This window comes from Beta vulgaris, chromosome 8 (assembly GCF_026745355.1).
Source record: "Beta vulgaris subsp. vulgaris cultivar EL10 chromosome 8, EL10.2, whole genome shotgun sequence".
Classification (NCBI taxonomy): Eukaryota; Viridiplantae; Streptophyta; class Magnoliopsida; order Caryophyllales; family Amaranthaceae; genus Beta; species Beta vulgaris.
Window position 1 is genome coordinate 49,103,407 of NC_079209.1, and position 17,335 is coordinate 49,120,741.

At 36.7% G+C, this 17,335-nt stretch overlaps 3 protein-coding genes across 3 annotated transcripts; 2 read left to right on the forward strand and 1 right to left on the reverse strand.

Annotated features, from left to right (window-relative positions):
- Nucleotides 1–3,086: 3,086 nt before the first annotated feature.
- LOC104883482 (uncharacterized) lies at nucleotides 3,087–5,256 on the reverse strand. The gene is made up of 5 exons (XM_048635421.1): nucleotides 4,816–5,256; nucleotides 4,391–4,636; nucleotides 3,950–4,304; nucleotides 3,705–3,864; nucleotides 3,087–3,642 (listed from the first exon to the last, which is right to left on the reverse strand). Exons 1-5 carry the CDS (start codon nucleotides 5,254–5,256, stop codon nucleotides 3,087–3,089), a joined length of 1,758 nt encoding a protein of 585 aa, XP_048491378.1.
- Nucleotides 5,257–8,685: 3,429 nt separating this feature from the next.
- LOC104883453 (auxin-binding protein ABP19b) lies at nucleotides 8,686–9,541 on the forward strand. Its single transcript, XM_048634447.2, has one exon. It carries the CDS (start codon nucleotides 8,706–8,708, stop codon nucleotides 9,360–9,362), a length of 657 nt encoding a protein of 218 aa, XP_048490404.1. The 5' UTR covers nucleotides 8,686–8,705; the 3' UTR covers nucleotides 9,363–9,541.
- A 2,459-nt stretch (nucleotides 9,542–12,000) lies between these two features.
- On the forward strand, nucleotides 12,001–13,425 carry LOC125492707 (uncharacterized). Its single transcript, XM_048635420.2, has one exon. The coding sequence runs from the start codon at nucleotides 12,001–12,003 to the stop codon at nucleotides 13,423–13,425; it is 1,425 nt and encodes a 474-aa protein (XP_048491377.2).
- The last annotated feature ends 3,910 nt before the right edge of the window (nucleotides 13,426–17,335 follow it).

Here is a 17,335-nt window from a genome sequence, read left to right on the forward strand (position 1 = left end):
ATAATCGTTCATAGTACAAAAAAGCATGGCACGCAGAGTGAACATCTCATTAGCATACACATCAAATACTAACACTCCTTCGTTCCACATCTTCTGTAAATCTTCAACAAGCGGCTGGAGGTATACATCTATGTCATTTCCAGGTTGTTTGGGTCCCGATATAAGAAGCGACACATCATGTACTTGCGTTTCATGCACAACCAAGGAGGCAAGTTATAAACCACTAAAACTACTGGCCATGTACTATGCTGCGACTGAGATTGCCAAAAGGGTTCATGCCACCGTACATAATCCAAGCCTCAGATTCCTATCCTCATTACCAAATGCTTATGCACCCTTGATAGTTTTCCATCAGGCGAATCAGCGATGCTTGAGCAGACCGTCTTTCTTCCTACGATCTGCATGCCACCTCAAATTCTTTGCATCTCCTTTAATTGAGAACATGCGCTTAAATCTAGGTATTATGGGTAGATACCACAACACCTTATCTGGTGGTCCTTCACTACCTCCAGCTCCTTCACGCTTGTACCTCGACAATCCACAACGTGGACACTCATGTAAATGCTCATACTCATTACGATAAAGCACACAATCGTTAGGACAAGCATGTATTCGCTCGTACTCTAAACCAAAGGACACATCAGCTTCTTCGCATAATAGTACGACTTTGGCAGTTCATTTCCATCAGGGAGCATATCAGCTAAAACTTCCAACAACGATGTGAAACTAGAGTCCGCCTCAGACATAGACTCAAAAATACAAGGTCGTCTACATGATTGATCTTCAACCTCATGTATCATCTCGTCTACCCGATCCCTATCGTCATCTCCAAACTCATTATCCAAATTCTCATCCCCTAACTCATCATCCTTCTTTTCTTCACATACATCATTCATTTCTCAAGAGCTTCCTATATACCTCCCCTGCTCACCATGCCAAACCCATACGTGGTATTGAGGCCTAAACCCACGGCGAAAGACATGCTCCCTAACCACATGTATACTACTAACCTTGCTCACATTTCTACAATCAACACAAGGACAATAAAAGTCGACTGCTCCAGAGGATGTTTGATATTCTAATGTAGTTGTACAGAATTCCGAGACCCCTTTCACAAACTCAATCGATTCATGACTACCATACATCCAAGTACGATCCATCTCATTGAAGAAGACCACCTCTAATAATTAAACACGGCCATTTATTATAATGCATCAATCATTATTTAAGTACATACACTCACATATTCAAATCACACACGTATAGAGCAAGCTAACATAGTGACATGTTCAATTGTATGCATGCAACCGAAGGTCCTTATCACTCCAACCTAACCCATCCTTGGATGTCTAATCTCACTAGTGAATATATGCCAACTTTTCAATTCTAAGGAAAATCCGGCAGCATTTCCCTACAGTTCTCCAAGTACACAATGTAGATAATTGCTTATCTACATATGTACCCAGAGAACAATGTAGAGAAATGATAAACCAAGAATTTCCTCAGAATTGAAAAGAAGACACACATTCACCACCTAAGTGAGATCAAACGTCCAAGAACAGTCCCAAACCGGGGACTATTCAAGACTTACTCCTAATGAGTAAGTCTTGAACGGGTATCTAGGCATATGATGATGATTCAAACAACTTGTAGATTTCATAGCTAAATTACATTGCGTTTTCATACAATCTCATATCAAGAAATATACATACATTATAAAATATATATATATATACATCAATAAATTATTATAGCTTAATCAATTTGAAGCACATGACAACTTTGTCTCATTAACAAATTGAATCAAACAAAAAAGACAACGAAATTAAACTAGTTACCTCTTAACACCAACGACGAGCAATGAAGAGAGAAGAGATAGTTGGAACTTTATTTGCCTTCCTTAGTCTCTTCTTCCTACAATTAACAAAACCCACATTGCACATTAATCATTTAATTCAATTAAGAAAAACAAAAGTAACTTAAAAATAAGATTAATTCATACTTAATCTTACTGCCGCTTGTGGGTGGTGGCGTTGCGTAGTGGTGGAGGAGCTCCACACCCTAAACCACTCGAATGTGGAGAAGATCTAGAAGAGAAGAGAAGGGTAGTGGTGATGGTGGAGGTCGCGGCTGCATGTGGTGGGTGGTGCGCAAGGTGGTGGTGGAGCACTGGTGGTGCGCAGGTGGTGGTGGAGCACTGGTGGTGCGCAAACTCACTCGAATTAATGGAAGGGAGAATGGAGCAAGGTGGTGGGCAGCAGTGGTGGTGGAGCAATGTGGTGCGCTGCGTGGTCGTGGTGGTGGAGCAATGTGGTGCGCTACGTGGTGCGCAAGGTGGTGGTGGAGCACTGGTGGTGCGCAGGTGGTGGTGGAGCACTGGTGGTGCGCAAACTCACTCGAATTAATGGAGGGGAGAATGGAGCAAGGTGGTGGGCAGCAGTGGTGGTGGAGCAATGTGGTGCGCTGCGTGGTCGTGGTGGTGGAGCAATGTGGTGCGCTGCGTGGTCGTGGTGATGGAGCAAGGTGGTGGTTCAATGTGGTGCGCAAGGTGGTGGTGGAGAAGGTGGTGCACTCGAATTAGGGATTTATCTCGCTCGTAAAATTTCTCTAAGGGAGGGAAATAGAAATGCTAGCTTGAGTATATTGTACATGCGCGCATTATTCAATAAAAAAAAGATAAGGAAGGGCTGCAGTTGTCAAAAAAAGCGCAGCCCTTCGTAACAGAAGGGGTGCGCTTTTTTTGACAAGCGCAACCCTTCACTAAGAAGGGTTGCGCTTGACTAAAAAATGCAGCCCTTCTTATAGTAAGAAAGGCTGGGTTTTTTAGTCAAGCGCAACCCTTCACAAACAAGGGCTGCGCTTGACTAAAAAACGCAACCCTTTCTATGTAAGAAGGGTTGCGTTTATTAGAAAAGCGCAGCCCTTCTCGTAAAGGATTGTGGTTTTCTATAAAACCGCAGCCCTACAAGAAACAAGGGTTGCGCTTGACTAAAAAACGCATCCCTTTCTATGTAAGAAGGGCTGCGTTTTTTAGAAAAGTGCAGCCCTTCTTGTGAAGGACTGCGGTTTTTTATAAAATCGCAGCCCTACAAGAAAGAAGGGCTACGTTTTGAAGAAAACACAGCCCTTCCTTTTTTTTCCCTGGTGTCTAAGTCTGGTTGTGACTGATTGATCATCAAATCAATTAGATTGGAGTCAACTTCAATCGGGCCACTGCTCTGACTTTGTCTTCTTTTAGAGGCCTGGCTGTTGACTTCAGGTCTAGGTTGCACACCACCTCCTTGTTGTTCCCTTAGTTCCCTAGTTGTAGCCCCAGCTTTACAAGCCTTTGAGTTATGACCAAAGTCCTTGCATTTCTTGCATTGTACAGTGGTGCTTATCTTACCTTTCTTCTGTTCTCCCTCCTCTCTTCTCCTGTTCCTAGATGGTCTACCAATTCCTCTTTTCATGGTTGGAGGAATGAGTGTTGGTTGACCCAAATCTGGCCACTGTTCTGAATTAGGGATTGGTGAAATGCTGCCATTATAAGCTGCTTTATATCTAGATACACTAAACCAATCTAAGACATAGTCTAGTGGGTCTTTAACAGCATCCAATATGGCTTTAATTCCATGCTTACATGGAATACCACTGACTTGCCACCTTCCACAAGAACACTCTCTCATATTCAATGACACAGGCAAATGAGCCCTCCCATCATGCACCTCATACTCTCCCCTCCAGATGGATAGGCTTGGCAACTCCTTGACTTTTTTGTCAAATATCTCACCTTTTCTCTGATGTTAGGACATATACCTGGTTCTACCCATTGCTGAGATAGGTGTTGTCTAGTAGCATGCCTTACCATTGCAATCCTTCTCACACCTGTCACAATGAAAACCCAAGTAGTTTAGTGTTTAGATAGTTAAGATAGTTTAAATGCATATTAAAGAGGTAGTTTAGTGTTTACCATATAATAATGTGAGGATAGGATTACACCTATCTGCACCTATTGTGGAGTTAAAACTCTCCACAAAATTGTTTGTCACTTTATCATTGCACAGAGTAGGATCAAACTTCCATTTGGTCCATCTGTCAAGTGGACCCATATCTTTAAACCACTTAATTGCTCCTAGTCCAACTACTTTTTGTATTTTTTGCAAAGCTTTCTTGAATGTGTACTGAGAACATGACTTCACAACTGACCAAAAGAGCTTATGCATCAAGATTCCTAGATAATCCGTCTTGAAATTTTTGCACAAGTGTCTTTCACAATATCTTCTAGGGACCTTTGGCCACACTTGATCTAAGCTAGGATCAATGCCCTAAAATACACATTAATGTAACATAAATAAAAATAGGAATACATAATAAGTATAAAAAAATTCCACAATGGAGGGAGTAGGGTTACCTTTTGCCAAACTGACATAATGGTCCAGTCTGACCTTCCACTTGCAGTCAAGGTTGCCTTCAGATGATGGAAGAACCAACTCCATGATGTCTTATTCTCATAACCTACCACAGCAACAGCTACAGGAAATATCTTATTGTTTCCATCCAATGAGACAGCAGCCAACAAAATCCCTCCAAAATTCCCTTTAAGATGGGTGCCATCAACACCAACCAAACCTTTACAACCATCTATTAGGCCTTTAAACTAAGCATGGAAACTAATGAATATGGACCTGAACTGTAGAGGCTTTTCAAGCCTCTGTAATGCTGCCCAAGTACAAAAGGCAATTGAGTTTGGGTTGTTCATCTTAAGTAGCTCACAGTAGGTTGGTAGATTTGTGTAGGAATCATCATGTCCCCCTTGGATGATTCTTAGCTTATTGCCTTATCTTTCATTTTATAAAGTGTGGGAGTTGCCATTCTCACACCATATCTATCCCAAAGAAACTCATTCATAGTTTTCCCTCTAATGTTCATATTTGCTCTAATATGCTCCAATAATTTTCTAGCAACCCATTCACAGTTCACCATAGGATTAGTAACTAAATTCAAATCACAATTATAATTTTGATTCATGGTTTTAATTTCCCAGGTATATCCATCTACTAGCCTAGCAGCATGGATTCTCCACCCACACCTTTCATCAGCACAAACTGCTATATACCTAAGCTCCTCTGACCTATTAAAAACTAAGGCAAACCCTTCCTGTAAACAATAGTCTCTCAAGGTGTCTTTGAAGTGTTCCTTATCCACAAAAAGCATCCATGATTTTAGAAATATCTTTCCCATCTCAACATCATCATATATAACACCATTTTTGTACATCCTACTGAAATAACCTCCTTCTTCAGCATTCCAATCTGAATTCCTAAATGTCTCCCACCCACCATCAACGAAATTATGTTACAATAGCCCATTAACATCCTCTTCCACTAAAAAATCATCATCATCACCTTCTTGATCACTCCCAACCTCTTCGCCATTCAAACCTGGCACCCACTCCTCTTCACTCTCACTCTCACTATCACCCTCACCACTGACATTTGGTCCCTCCAAAGCAATAGCTTTACTCCTACATCTCCTAGTCCTAGCTACTTCAACATTAACATCAACATTGACACTAGTGAAGACAGATTTAGGAACCCAAATACCCTTTTTCTTAGCTGTGGTCCTAGCCATCTTTTTCCCATGAGGAAAGATTGTAATAGTCTTGAGTTGTGTGCTTTCCTCTACAGTGTTGGAAGGTGGTGGATTGGGATCATTTTGGTCCTGGGTCAGTGGGGGGGTTCAGGTTCATTTGGGGCTGGGAGGATGGTGGACTGATGTGAATTTGGGGCTGGGAAGATGGATGAGAATTTAGGTGAATTTGGGCCTGGGAGGATGGTGAACTACAGAATAGTAGTTCAGGGAATCTTGGGCTTCTCCTTAGTGTAGGACTTGTAATTGGGGAGGAGTTGGGTTTGTTGGACAAAATCAGGTTGGGTCAATGGAGGTGAGTATGGGCTTGACTGATCATTAATAATCAGGTCTGGTTAAGTGTGGTTGTCTTAGGTTTGGTTAATTGAGGTGAGCTTAGGCCTTTTTTTTTCTTCCAAGTCTTAAGTTTGAGCCTATATGTCTTTGATGGGCCACTTGATGGCTTGCCTAGGGTTTGGACTATTTTAGGTTTAGTTTGCCTCTCAGACTTAACCCTCTGTGCTAACTTCCATATGAAATTGGGTTCATGTAAACTATCAACCCATCCATCCATTTTTTTGCTCCCCAACACCCCAAACATTGTCATCATGCTGCCACCATCAACAAGTTCAACAGTTGTACCCCCATTTTTATACTTAAGCACATGGTATGAGGGAAGCTCAAAATTATTCTTCTCAAACAATTCACACATATCATTCAAAATATCCATCAACAAACATAAATCCAAATCACCAATCCCTAATTCTACTACATTTCCTAGATAATGAATTCTCAAAATCCTCTCAGCCATTTTCTGCAACATTACACACAAACACACATGCAAAGCTCATTTTCAGTTTCTAAGCTAAACAAACAAACCCTAAACACAACAATCGCATCACATACAAAAGAGAAAGATGAAATTTTTAAACATCGAAATTACCTAAAATTTGAGAATCACACCAGAGCAGCAGTAGATTATCCTTCTCCCAGCTTTTCCTTTCTTCAGTTAGGCGCAACAATTTCTACCGCAAATTCTTCTTCAACAGATGAAATCTTTCCTTTCTTCACAAATTATGGGGAAAAAAATTTGGTTTTGGAATCAAAGGATGGAATCAAGGGATGGAAGATGAATATACTGATATTTAGGAGTAATTAGGAGATCAGTTAATAAGGTTTAAACATGAAACGGAATGTTGGTGGGCCTAAAGTATTTTATAACGCCGTTTTTAAAATATTAAAACAAAGGGTACCATAGAGATTACTTAAAAAGTCTGAGGGTACAACAGAGAGAAACAAAAAAGTGATGGTACAACGTAGAATTTTAAATAACACAAGGGTACACCATAGAAAAACCTTTTTTTGTTTTAAGCCAGAAAAAAAAAGAAACTAGGGAGAAACCAATTAACAGGCCACCCTAAAGCATCCTTACGGGGACCAAATAATGACAAGCCCCTAAATAATGAAAATTCAAATTCTAAAAAAAATAACTAATAAATTTTAATACGTTCAGATAAGTTTAATTCAGCAAAAATAAAGTATAACAATATTAGAAAATAAGATCAAATAAATTAAGATAAGTTTATTAACAAACATAAGTTGAATAGAATAGACTTAATATCTAATTATAGATGTCTAACTTTTAAAATATGAATATGCGAGTCATTTCACTAGAAGTGGCATAATATTTCTAGTTCATATTTAAATATCTAATAATTAGATATCTAACTTTTAATTTGGTGAAAATTCATACCTAAAGACATTAGTTTTTCTTCATTTGTAATGGGTAGGGAAGTAACATTGAATTTGGAAGAAAAACAAAGAAACAAAGGCGGGCCTCACTAAGGGATTTACGGGAAAAAATATCTAATAGGTTGTGTCTTTGAAAAAAAAATGGTGCTATGAGATGGTTATTGAAATATAAATAGAAAACATTATATATAAGGTGTTATATGAAAAAAGTTTATTTTATAAGATGGTTATTGTCGAAAACTCTAATTTATAAGAATTCTCAATTTTTTATTAAGTGACTGATTTTCCCCCTTATTTGAAAAGGTCAATGTGTGACTGATTTCTATCTCAATAATAAAAAGGCTCATTTTTTTACAAATCTTTTCTTTTATACTATTGGTCCCTAATCTTATCTCTCTAATTTTCTTAAGGATGTGTGTTACTTTGTTCTCAGTCACTTAATAAAAAACAGAGATCGTATTAATAAGAACATAAAACTGACGAACACATGCCGTTCTTAACTTTTTTTTATCATAGTCTATATTTCAATGATATAAAACTCTAAATAATTACTCCATACGTCTCATATACTACCTCTGTTTTTATTTAGTTGCAACGTTTTGACTTTCACGCTTGCCAATGTACAATTTCAAATCGTTTTATCTCTAATTGTATGTAAGTAAAAATTATAAAAATTTGATATTATGAAAGCTTACATCGAAAGGAATCAAACAAGACCCCACATGACTATATTTTGTTTAACATATAAATCAATAAATGTGGTCAAATAAGAGAACATGAATAGTGCAATTTGTCAAACGTTGCAACTAAAAAAGAACGGAGGTAGTATAGTGCTCCCTTCTTATTTTTCACGGGTTTAAGAAAAATGAGAAGAGTTGAAAAATTTTCGAAAAGTATATATCTAAGTAAGTGTTTTCTTGGTACTTTTATCTTGGAACTAATTTGTTGTATTCATTTTCCTTGAAAACAAAACTGAAAAGCAATAAATGCTCCCATATAAATTGATTATAAAAAAATAGACATAATATTTTAAGATACTAAAAAAATGCGGAAATTATATTATGAAATGGAGGGGATATAATATATGTATATGATTGGATTAGTTGAAAGTGATACATGTTTCGTTTTCTCAAAGTCAACTAAGAGCCTCATTTTAGTCTTTCTTTGAATTTAAAATTATATTCATCTTTGTGGTGCCGCCTACACTTGTTTACTTGCATCGGCAACCAATAATAAAGCCGAATGCGACCAAGTCAAAGGCCAACTGTCTTGTGAGCAAGTAGACTCATACTATGCTCAGCAAATTCTATAAAAAGGATGCTAATGGCTCGCTCTAAGCAATATTAATGCAACTATACCTATCTCTAGCTTACAAAATGAACAAGCCTGCAATTTTCTTCATCTTCTCCATCTTAGCCTCTTTCTCCCATGCCATAGAATTAGATTTTTGTGTTGGAGATCCTAGCCTCCCTAGAGGACCTGAAGGATATGCCTGCAAAAATCCTGCTACAATCACCACAGACGATTTTGTTTACACTGGTTTCCGTGGTGAAAGAACCACCACAAATATTTTCAGAAACAATGTAACTTTAGCATTTGCAAATGCATTCCCAGCATTGAATGGCTTGGGCATCTCCATGGCAAGGTTAGACTTCGGAATAGGTGGTGTTATACCACTACATTCTCATCGTACATCAGAAGTTATTATTGTTAACCGTGGTACGATCATTGCCGGGTTTATTGACACAAGCAATACAGCATATTATAAAAGGTTAGAGGTTGGTGATGTCATGGTCTTTCCACAAGCCATGCTTCACTTTCAAGTCAATGTTGGTAATACTCCCGCTACCGCATTCGTTAGTTTGAATGGTGCAAATCCAGGATTACAACTCACTACTCCCTCCTTATTTGCTGGCAATTTGCCTGCTGACATAGCTGAGCAAATCACACTCTTAAGCCACAATGAAGTAATGCGATTGAAGAGAATGTTCGGCACAGCTTAATTTCCTAGCACTATATTGTTTATGTTAAATGCATCAGATTTACTTTCATTGTCCAGCATAATTTATTTAAAGCCTAATACATTTGAAATATTGTTGTAATTGTAAGAGTGTCCCATTGAATTACTTGGAGCTTTCTCAAAGTAAATTGGTATGAACTTTTCTGTAACATTACATGGCCATATTCCTCCTTGATTGAATGATTTTTGTTCTAAAGTTCATATAGACTGTAAGAATTTTATCAGAACATTTAAAATTAAGAAGGAAGCATGAAAATTTGAAAAGTACAATAATTTAGAAATGAGAATTAAAAGATCTCGTGCAAATGAATATAATGGTAAAGTTTATACGCTCTACTATCAATAAAAATCTATTTTTACGTAAAATTTTATTCTAGAGTTTCTCTCGCAGGAAGAGGAGTAAATTTCTCGCGCAGAGCTTGTACTTCCTAAATACTACAAGATAATTGAAGGTCAATACCTTTACAATATTTATGCATTGGTCGTATAAACGTATGACATGCATTGTTGATTTGTTTAGCATCTTGACTTTTTATTTCTTTCAGCAATAACCTTATCCTACAAACCGACTTGTATAAACTTTGTTGATATTAAAAATATTGTGTACCAGGCCCATGCACGTGTCGTGCGACAAATACTACTCACTTCCACTTTTCAAAATATGCGATTTTCTTTCTCTCTTAGATTAATCATTGAGAATTTTATTAAGGTTGGAGAACAGAGGTGATTTCCTCAAATATAAAGTAAATTTTTAAAGTTATATATATATATATATATATATATATATATATATATATATATATATATATATATATATTGGCCCTTATAATATTGGGATCCCGTGATGTTGGGCTCCTTACACACCTTCATCTACCTCCCTAAAAATTATGTTTGGCTTAACTCTCGAATTGCAAAGCCTGATTCCTTAATTAGGAACTTTTATTAATACTCTTGCAATCGATTTGGTAGGTGATAATAGTAATGAATTTTAATGTGATTTTGTAAAAGAACAATACACACGTTGGTATCAATGGTGGGAATGACCAGAATCCATCCTTAGCAATATGATGCTTTTCTTACCAAGCTAAGCTTGGCCTAGTGGTATAGAAAGAACCTTTCAACTTAAAGGTTGGGAGTTCGATCCCTCTAGTGATACTTTGGGATAGGATTTCCCCTTACCATCCCCCTCCCCCCCCCCCCCTAAGTGTATGCCTGCAAACACAGGAAGGGTACCTACGAGATGTTTCTGTCTGGCATGACCTTTCATCTTACCATGAGGTCCCTAGTTGGAGGGTCCAAAAAAAATTTCGTTTTAAATTTTTATTACCATCCATTACCATATTAGAAATCGATAATACTCCTTTCATCCCATATTAATTGATATAGTATGATAATGTCTATTGTTCATATAAACTACTTTGGACATAAATCTACTAATATATAAGGATGAATATTAGTGTATAAGATATTGGATTGTTTCAATGCATATCTTTAAAAATATCAGCATTTAGTGACTTTCATTTATATAGTAATGGTGTTTTGTATTGACATGTGTGAAAGTCAAATAACTATCGATTAATATGTGACTTAGAGAGTATTGTGTGAAAATGAAAATTTGTGAAGAATATTACATGTTTAGAGATGATATCTCATTACCATGGTAGTGGGTAGGTGATTTTCCTTGACAATTACATGTGATTGTATTATCATTACCACTATTTAATACTGCTTACCAAACAATACATGTCACTGAGGTCATAAAATACATCCATACTCATCTCCAAATGAATATGGCCCAAAAACCTTGATTTACACTGCCCTTTTAAAATAAATCAAAGTTCAATCTTTTAATTTTATTCCCAGTCAATATACTATGATTCTTTTTATAATATTAAAACTATTTTTAATATAAAAGTATGATTTTTTTAAATCATTAAATACATAAAAAGATTCATCAAATCAGTACATAAATAAAATGATTCTTAAAATCATTAAATAGATAGATATATATATATATATATATATATAATATATATATATATATATATATATATATATATATATATATATATATATATATCATAATCAATACTTTATAATACTATCAATTCCATCAATATTGTAATATACTACATCCGTTTCTTTTTAATTGTTACGGTTTGCTTTTCATTAGAACCAATGCAAAAGTTGAAAAGTAGGAGAGAGAGGCTACAAAATCTGAAAAGTAGAAAGAGACAAGTACAAAAGAATAATAAAAAATTGTGGAGGAGAGAGAAAAATCTGCACATGGGATAGTTTTGGGGAAAAATTAATCAACACTTTTACATTAATCTTGGCGGGTTACATGTCTAATTTTTTGAGGGAAATTTCAAGTTCCCTCCAATATCTAAACAAAAACTACCTTTACAATTTCAGAATCTGGAGGGAAAAAAATTCAAACTTTTTTACACTTCAACTTCCACACTTAAAGGGTCCATTTAAGAGCCATAACTCCACCCAGCAACTTATCCTCTCTCTTCCTTCTTCTCCATTTATTGCCTCTATTTATCACTTAACACATTTATTTTTCCACAAAGGGGGGGTGGGGTGGGTTTTTTTTTTTTTGGCCTCAGGTGCATTAAATGGTTGATATCACAAATGAAGATGTCATTGTACTTGATTCGCATCATCCTCGGCCTTGGTTAAGTGATGAACAGAGGCAACAAATGGCTGAGCTTTTATTAGCACAAGCCAACGGGACTGAGCTACCATATGGTGCAATCTCGAAAGCTGCTGAGAAATTCAACGTGTCCCGCAAAACTGCAAGTTCAATCTGGAACACAATGAAGAACCAAATTGGTGAAGAACAACAAATCAATGTTAAGAAGAAGATGGCAGGCATAGTGGGCAGGAAACGGTTTTCACTGACAGAAGAAATGTTAACTTCAATTCCACTTAGGGACAGAACCAATTTAAGGGATCTTGCAAACAAACTTGGTGTCTGTGCAAGCACTGTGTGCAGACTAGTTAAAAAAGGCAGCATACGAGCACATAGTAATCCAATGCGTCCAAAATTATCACCAGAAAATCAGATTTCAAGGGTCATTTGGATTCTATGTATGGTACAACAACCACAAGTAGAAAGAGGGCAGCCAATGTTCAATGATTTCTTCAACTTCATCCACATCGATGAGAAGTGGTTTTACATGCATCAAAAAACACAAAGGCTATATTTGCATCCAAATGAAGCTAATCCACACAGAACATACCAATCAAAAAGGCATATAATTAAGGTGATGTTTGAAACTGCAGTGGCTAGACCATCATACAACATGTTGGGGCAATGCACTTTTGATGGGAAAATTGGTATTTTCCCATTTGTGGAGGAAGTGGCAGCACAAAGGTCTTCTAATAATAGGTCAGCCGGCACATTAGAGACAAAAGCAATCACCAATGTCACCAAGGAGAGAATGAGAGATGTGTTAATTAATCACATCTTACCAGCAATAATGTCTAAGTGGCCACCACACAGGAGCAAGGTGATATACATACAACAAGACAACGCAAAGCCACATGTAACTGCATCAGACCCATTATGGATACTAGCTAGTAGACAAAACGGGTTTGTTTTTCATTTGGTGCAGCAGCCACCAAATAGTCCTGAGCTAAACATGTTGGATCTTGGTTTCTTTAGAGCATTACAAACACTCCAACATAAGGAAAGGCCAAACACAATACTTAAGCTATTGCAAGCAGTTAACAAGTCATTTGAAGAAATGCAACCAAAGACTTTAGCTAATGTGTGGCATTCATTTCAGTATCATATGATTGAAATTTTGAAAGTAAGGGGGAATAACAACTACACATATCCACATGTCAACAAGCAAATGTTGGAAAGTCTTGGCCAACTTCCCTTACAAGTTGAAGTAACCCAAACACTTTTGGATCAAGCAAGAACTTGGTTACATGAGCAGGCAATGCCACAAGTACAGGCAGCAACAGAAGTACATGCAACAGAAGTAGAGGCAATAGAACAAGTAGAGGCAGCAACAGAACAGGAGTATTAGAAGTTGCACATGGAATGCAGAATGAAGTTGCACATGGAATGGAAATTGTTATTTTTTGTCAAGTTTTCAACTAAGTTCAAAAACATTCTGCAGTAAGTTAGGAATATTTTGTAAAACATGGGATATCTTAGGCAAGGTCAATGGCAGCCCATATTTTGTAAAGCATAGTTTCTTATTTTGTGAAGTCTTAATGAAATACAAGTATCAAAACTTTTGGTTCTTTTAATTATTGTCCTCTCAGGCTTATTAATATCTGCATTGAATACAACTACATTCCATCTCCCGGCTAAGTTACCATGTGCCTCGTCAAGCAGCATAAGCTGTTGGTAGCTCAATGTTAACCTGGCACAGGAGGGCACATAGTTTATTCCTACAGGGGCTGCCTTCATCATTGAGGAACATAACCCACATGAATTACATCCAAACAGAACAACAACACCAACTTGATCCCACATGAATTACAGAAAAACAGAACACCAACAACAACAACAAGATCCCACATGAATTACAGAAAAACAGAATACCAACACCAACTTGATTCCACATGAATCACAGCAAAACAGAACACCAAGAACACAATAAGATTTACAGAAAAACAAAACAACAACAAGATCCCAGATGAATTACAGAAAAACAGAATACCAACACCAACTTGATTCCACATGAATCACAGCAAAACAGAACACCAAGAACACAATAAGATTTACAGAAAAACACAACAACAACAAGATCCCAGATGCATTAAAGAGAAATAGAACAACAACAACAACTTAAAACTTACAGAAAAACAGAACAACAACAACTTCATACCACATGCATTAAAGAAAAATAGAAGAACAACAACAACAATAAGATCCCAGATGCATTACAGAAAAACACAAACAACAACTTCATACCACATGCATTAAAGAGAAATAGAACAACAACAACAACAATAAGATCCCAGATGCATTACAGAAAAACACAACAACAACAACAACAACTTAAAATTTACAGAAAAACACAAAGAACAACAACTTCATACCACATGCATTAAAGAGAAATAGAACAACAACAACAATAATAAGATCCCAGATGCATTACAGAAAAACACAACAACAACAACAACAACAACAACTTAAAAATTAACGAAAAACACAACAACAACTTCATACCACATGCATTAAAGAGAAGGAAACAACAACAACAATAAGATCCCAGATGCATTACAGAAAAACACAACAACAACAACAACAACAACTTAAAAATTAACGAAAAACACAACAACAACAACAACTTCATACCACATGCATTAAAGAGAAATAGAACAACAACAACAACAATAAGATCCCAGATGCATTACAGAAAAACACAACAACAACAACAACAACAACAACTTAAAATTTACAGAAAAACACAACAACAACAACAACAACAACAACTTACAATTAACAAAATTTACGCATGAGTTAACAACATCAATAAATCAAACAACAACAAACAACATGCGAATAAATCCTTCTATGGATCAATAGCAGACAATTCCCACAGGTAAGCAGAAATAACTACATAATTTTTAAACCAAAAAAAAAAGGAAAGGAAACTTATCTCATTTGGTGTCGTTTTACACATGGGATATATATTTTCAGTAGATCGAAAATGAAATCTTTGGACACAGTAGAGGGGCAGCAAACCTCTGTTTCCTCCACAACAACTTTTTCTTCGGATTTTTTTCTCTTTGTTCTGCATACAGATTCAGATCCATCCGTGACAGTTGAAGAAAATCCACACAACCCACCACTTTCTGCATCAGGAGTATCTGGAGCATAATATGGACCCATATCATATGGATCTTCAGTATCTTGAGCAAAATCCCAAGAAAATGGCGATTCAGTAACAGGAACAGAGATGGAAAGAAGGGATGAAGATTTGCCACTACTCCGATGCTTAGATCTTGAAGAACTCTCCATGAAAAACAACTGAGTTCAACAAGTACCCAAGAACCCTAAAAATAAACCCAGAATGTTCACGAATTTGGAGGAGAGAGAGAGATCCGAATACAACTGGTAAAAAAACGCGAATGTTGTTTAGCATAAATTAAAAAAAAAATTGATTTTAACCCAGATCTAGAGGAGAGAGAGTGAAACCCACATTATTTAGGGTTTGAACAGATCTAGAGGAGAGAGAGAGTGAAACCCATATTGTTGAAGAACTTGGAGGAGAGAGAGAGATCCGAATTTATGTTGCGTTTTGATAATGACGAAAATGAAAGTTGATTTTTTACCCAGATCTTTTAGGGTTTTAAGAAGTCTAGAGGAGAGAGAGAGAGACCCAGAATGTTCAAGAACTTGGAGGAGAGAGAGAGAGAGATCTGAAAAAGAAGTTGGGAAGATGGAGGGAAGATTAGGGGGTGTTAGTTAGGGGTCGTTTTATTAAATGGGGTAGGTGGAGAGGTAATGTTGGGATTAAATGGTAGGTTGGGATTAAAGGGTGGGGACCACAAGGGGACAACAAATGGGTAACAATGATTAGAAACTTACCTTATGTAGTAAAAGTAAGAGTGTAACAATTAAAAAGAAGCGTTCTAAAAAGGAAACCGTAACAATTAAAAAAAAACGGAGGTAGTATGTTCTAATAATACAGAGTATTACAATTAATTGATCATTACTCCTATTTCTATTAATTCAACCCGACAAATGAGTGAGACCTCCACCACTTAATCTATGATAATTCGCTTCCTAACTCCCTATCCATCGACCCTTGTCCTAAACTATGTTTCTAGGTCCAAACTAATTTAATTTATAAATTATTAATTCTCCAACACCTTAGGATGAGAAAAAGCATATAAGGACCACACGCAAGAAGCCAAGAAAATAAGGGGGAAAGGACTATACTAATATTTAAAATTGGTCCATCAATCGAAATCCGTGTTTGCCATATGATTTTTTTTATATATGGTAGCTCATCATAATTTTTTTTCTTATTAAAAAGAATGGACAATACAATTTATATATTGGACATGTGACCACACTTTTCCTTCTTAAATGAGCTTCACTCCGTATACCAACCTGATATGATGAAAGAAATCACATATACCATCTGTTGGGTATACATCCTAAGCCCCACATCGAGAAGATAAGAAAGAGTTACCTATTTTATAAGAGTTTACAAACTACATAAGCATGAGGCCTTTTGGGAAGAAGCCCAAAAACAAATCCATGCGTGCTAGACCCAAAGCAGACAATATGTTGTTAAATCCCTAATTTTATTATCTTCTTGCTCATTTGCTTGGGAACTGTTGTAACTGCTATTAGTAATTCTTCTGGAAAAGAAAAACTAAAACTCGATGATGTCCGTGAGTTATTTTGGGGGAGAGTATTCGTTGAAAGGAGAGTGGGGAGTCATTTGGGGCTTATAGTGCTGAAAGTAGTAGAGGAAGAAGGAAAACAAAGGGAAAATGGGGTTCATCTCAAAAATAAATGGAAAGGGGGCAAAGTAAGTCTAAAGGAAGAGCTGGTATTATTTGTTGTAATTGTGGGGGGAAGGGTCACCCAAAAAGGGAGTGTCCACAACCCAAGAAAAAGGGTGGCAAGCTTGATCACAAAGAAAAGCAAGACAATAATGATTCTGACTCATCAATTTTTTTTCTCCAATTGGTGAGATTGGGGACGCATTGGTGGTGAGCATTGATAGTTCCATAGAGTCGTGGATATATACTTGATTCAGGTGCATCTTTGCATTCTTCACCTTGTAAAGAGCTATTTCATGACTTCAAGTTAAAGAAGTCAGGAAAGGTTTATCTAACTAATGATAAAGCCTTTGAAATTGAGGGAAAGGGAGATGTGATGATTAAGACTACGATGGGGAGTACTTGGAAATTGCATGATGTTAGGTACCTTCCAGGCCTAGAAAAGAATCTGATTTATGTGGG

Excerpts from the sequence above, each read along its gene's own strand:
- LOC104883482 (XM_048635421.1), bottom strand. The coding sequence starts at position 5,256 with ATGTACAAAAATGGTGTTATATATGATGATGTTGAGATGGGAAAGATA. Across the intron at positions 4,305-4,390 it reads TTATGTCAGTTTGGCAAAAG|GGCATTGATCCTAGCTTAGA; the intron begins GTAACCCTACTC and ends TGTGTATTTTAG. Across the intron at positions 3,643-3,704 it reads TCTGGAGGGGAGAGTATGAG|GTGGCAAGTCAGTGGTATTC; the intron begins GTGCATGATGGG and ends TTCTTGTGGAAG.
- LOC104883453 (XM_048634447.2), top strand. The coding sequence starts at position 8,706 with ATGCAACTATACCTATCTCTAGCTTACAAAATGAACAAGCCTGCAATT.
- LOC125492707 (XM_048635420.2), top strand. The coding sequence starts at position 12,001 with ATGGTTGATATCACAAATGAAGATGTCATTGTACTTGATTCGCATCAT.